This window comes from Homarus americanus, unplaced genomic scaffold (genome assembly GCF_018991925.1).
Source record: "Homarus americanus isolate GMGI-L3 unplaced genomic scaffold, GMGI_Hamer_2.0 scaffold44035, whole genome shotgun sequence".
NCBI lineage: Eukaryota > Metazoa > Arthropoda > Malacostraca > Decapoda > Nephropidae > Homarus > Homarus americanus.
Window position 1 is genome coordinate 5,024 of NW_024735681.1, and position 3,707 is coordinate 8,730.

Sequence of the window (3,707 nt, forward strand, 5' to 3'; positions counted from 1 at the left end):
GTGTGTGTGTGTGTGTGTGTGTGTGTGTGTGTGTGTGTGTGTGTGTGTGTGTGTGGGTGGGTGTGTGTGGTGTGTGTGTGTGTGTGTTCAGTTTATAGCGTTGGTATTGTGTTTTAAAGGTGCTTGTTACCTTTGTCTGTTATCGGTGCCCCCTCTATTAGGTAGTTTTGATGGAACGGTGGCGGGACGGGATGGGATAGAGGCAAGAGGAGGAGGTCAAGAGGTGAATTATTTCTTTGTTCCACCAGAGCCCCTACTGTCTCACTTTATCTGGGAGGGTGTGGGAGGGGGTGAGGGAGGGTGGAGGATGAGGGAGGGTGTGGGAGGGGTGAGGGGAGGGTGGGGAGGTGGGAGAGCGAAAGGTGGTGGTGGTGATATTAATGAGTGTTGATAGTGAAATGCTGGTAGTTTGGTGATGGTTGTAATGAAATGGTTATAATTGTAGTGGTGGTAGTGATAATTGTGGTAGTGGTGGTTATAGTGGTTGTGGTTGTGATAGTTGTGGCACTGATCTACCTGTCGTGTTGACATGCTGGCTTTGGCGATCAAGTTATTAATTAGTCAGAGGAAGCTGCTTACCTGTGAGAGAGAGAGAGGGGGTCCTATCTAGTGTAGCAGTCATTACCTGAGCTAATTACTCTACAAATATTACTAATTTCACCTAGGTTAACACCCTATCAATAGCTCAAACGAGGTAATTAGGACACTAGCTAATGGGGCGTATCACCATTACTAACAACACTGGTGAGAAATAACCTGAACTATTTTAATGGGGATAATTAGGCTATTGACAATGGGTGTAAACACCATTAGGAAATATTTCGATATGTATAATGGTATCCTGGACTGCTGTAATAGGGTAATTAAGACACTCGAGCTAATGGTTGTGTACTAATGGCCTTGTTTGATTATAGGCGCCGGGTATTGGAGCGGTAATAGTTCCTAACGAGTGGTTAGAGTGATTAACGACTGGACTTGTTATGTTTTTTGTATTGACTTTTTTTTAGGATGGATGGTGTGTGTGTGTGTGTGTGTGTGTGTGTGGTCGTGTGTGCGTGTACAGTGAGACCTGTAACTCTGAGGTCAGGATGTTCCCTAACACCCACTTCCACCCACCACCCACATCTTATCCCATCACCCTCACCACCACCCACCCTTCATCCACACCCACACCTTCACCCCTCCCTCCACCCTACCCTCCACTCACCACCCTCCACCCACCACCTCACCCTCCACCTCCACCCCACCACCCCACACCCTCCACCCACCACCCCACACCCTCCACCCACCACCCCACACGCACCACCTCACCCTCCACCCACCACCCACCACTCTCTCCACCCACCACCCTCCACCCACACCTCCACCCACACCCTCCACCCTTACCCTCCCTTCACCATCCTCCACCCACCACCCACCCCCCACCCCTCCACACACCACACCCCACCACCCACACCCACCACCCACCCCTCCACCTCCACCCTCCACCCACACCTCTCCACCTCCACACCCTCCACCCACACCCTCCACCCAACCTCCTCATTAAGCTCTCCAATATTGTGTCAAAAGTTAACAAGACGCGAAAGTAAAAATGACAACTTTGAACTTGAAGAACTTTTGAAAAAGTTTATTTTCCTCAAACTTTGTGGTGGTTGCCAAGACTCTCTAAGGAGCGTGGAGTCTTGAGACGGTGAATGAAGTGAAAGAAATGGATAACTGTTGAATAATTATTAGTTGGTGAGTCTGTGAATGAAGTGAAAGAAAACAGACAAATTGACAGGCACAGAGGCAGAGTTTGTTGGACAGATTGAAATGTGTGTTGCTAAAGTGAAGGAAGAGGTGTAGTGAAGGAAGAGGTTGTAGTGAAGGAAGAGGTGTAGTGAAGGAAGAGGTGTAGTGAAGGAAGAGGTGTAGTGAAGGAAGAGGTGCAATTAAGACAGAGATTGAGATAGAGATAGAAAGTGGACAGTGACAGATAGAGAGACAGATAGACAGTGGAAAGTGACAGATAGAAACAAAGAGACAGTGGAAAGTGACAAAGACAGTGACAGATAAGAGACAGAGAGACAGTGACAAGTGAGAGATAGAGAGACAGGGATATAGACATTGAAGAAAAAACAACAACAACAAAAATACACACTTAGGAAAAAATATCATGAGTCAATACCAAAAAAAATAAAATAAACCAAACGAAGAATTTATTTTTTTTACATCTTGGAGGAAATGGGAAAAAAATCGTCAATATTAAGATGTATTTTACCTGAGACGTTTATTATGTTATTTATTTGTTTACAATGTTACAGAGACCTTTAAACCAGTGTCGTGTTGATGAGATTGACAGGTGTGTGGATTTAAAAGGTGTAGGGAATTGACAGGTGTGTGGATTAACAGGTGTGCGGGATTGTGTTAAAGTGACGTAAGGATGTAGGCCCAGCTGAGTGGATGGGCCTTGTGGTGTGGCAGAAGTGTTGATCCAGGAGGGAGTTAAGGAAGAACAAGTCAACTAGACGAATGTTGGAATGATCATTATAGGAACATGAAATTATCCCTAACATAACAGTCAGCTGGGAGAGGCTCTGTTACGCCTTCGTCAGCTGGGAGAGGCTCTGATACGCCTTCGTCAGCTGAGAGAGGCTCTGATACGCCTTCGTCAGCTGGGAGAGGCTCTGATACGCCTTCGTCAGCTGAGAGAGGCTCTGATACGCCTTCGTCAGGTGGAAGAGGCCTTTGGCACTCCGTCAGCTGGGAAAGACACTGGTACTCCTTCGTCAGCTGGGAGAAGCTCTGATACTCCTTCCTCAGCTGGGAAAGGCTCTGATACTCCTTCGTCAGCTGGGAGAGGCTCTGATACTCCTTCGTCAGCTGGGAAAGGCTCTGATACTCCTTCGTCAGCTGGGAAAGGCTCTGATACTCCTTCGTCAGCTGGGAAAGGCTCTGATACTCCTTCGTCAGCTGGGAGAGGCTGCGGAGTACTCCTTCGTCAGCTGGAAAAGGCTCTGGGCACGCCTTAACCAGCTGGGAGAGGCTCTGACACACCCTCGCCTCGCTTCAAGGGACTATGAGCTTCGCCGCTGCTGGTCTTGGTCTTGGTCGCAAGCGGAAGGTCATCCCACGAAGAGCAGCCTCCGAGGACACCACCACCACCTCCCTCCACAGCTTCAACTGGACCGCGTCAGAGCCTTCCTCACCTACCAGACTCCCCACCTCGCCCTTCAGATGTCCAGCCTCCTCCTCCTGGCCTGGGTCACCCTCAGACTTCTCTTCTTTACCTGTTCTTCCCAAGCGTGTGTGGGGAAGCCCTGAGCCCTTACCTGAGGAGACGGAAGGTAAGAGGCTCTCTGTTTACCATTGTGTGGCCAGGTCCACTTTGTGTCTGTCTGTCTGTGTTGCTGTGGTGTGCGCTTATTCGCTCTTGTCTATTGTGATGTCAGGAGTTTTCCTCTCTCTCTCTCTCTCTACCCTAACGTAACCTAACCCTAATCTAATCTAACCCTAACCTAACCTCACCTCACCTTACCTTACCTTACCTCACCTAATCTACCTTACCTAACCTCACCTTACCTTACCTCCTCCACCTCCCTCACCTAATCTACCTTACCTCCACCCTCACCTCACCTCCCACCTCCACCTTACCTTACCTTACCTTACCTTACCTTCCTCCACCTCACCTCACCTCCACCTCCTCCCTCACCTCCCTCCACCTCACC

General features: G+C 48.9%; 1 protein-coding gene across 1 annotated transcript; it reads right to left on the bottom strand.

Moving 5' to 3' along the window:
• Positions 1 to 2,526: 2,526 nt before the first annotated feature.
• On the bottom strand, positions 2,527 to 3,349 carry LOC121871600 (variable charge X-linked protein 3B-like). The gene is made up of 2 exons (XM_042374012.1): positions 3,312 to 3,349; positions 2,527 to 2,962 (listed from the first exon to the last, which is right to left on the bottom strand). The coding sequence occupies exons 1-2, from the start codon at positions 3,347 to 3,349 to the stop codon at positions 2,527 to 2,529; spliced, it is 474 nt and encodes a 157-aa protein (XP_042229946.1).
• Positions 3,350 to 3,707: the final 358 nt, after the last annotated feature.

Bases quoted from the DNA above. Each gene is read 5' to 3' on its own strand.
- LOC121871600 (XM_042374012.1), bottom strand. From the start codon at position 3,349: ATGGTAAACAGAGAGCCTCTTACCTTCCGTCTCCTCAG. The intron at 2,963-3,311 runs GTAAGGGCTCAG...AGTACTCCGCAG, and splicing joins CTTACCTTCCGTCTCCTCAG to CCTCTCCCAGCTGACGAAGG.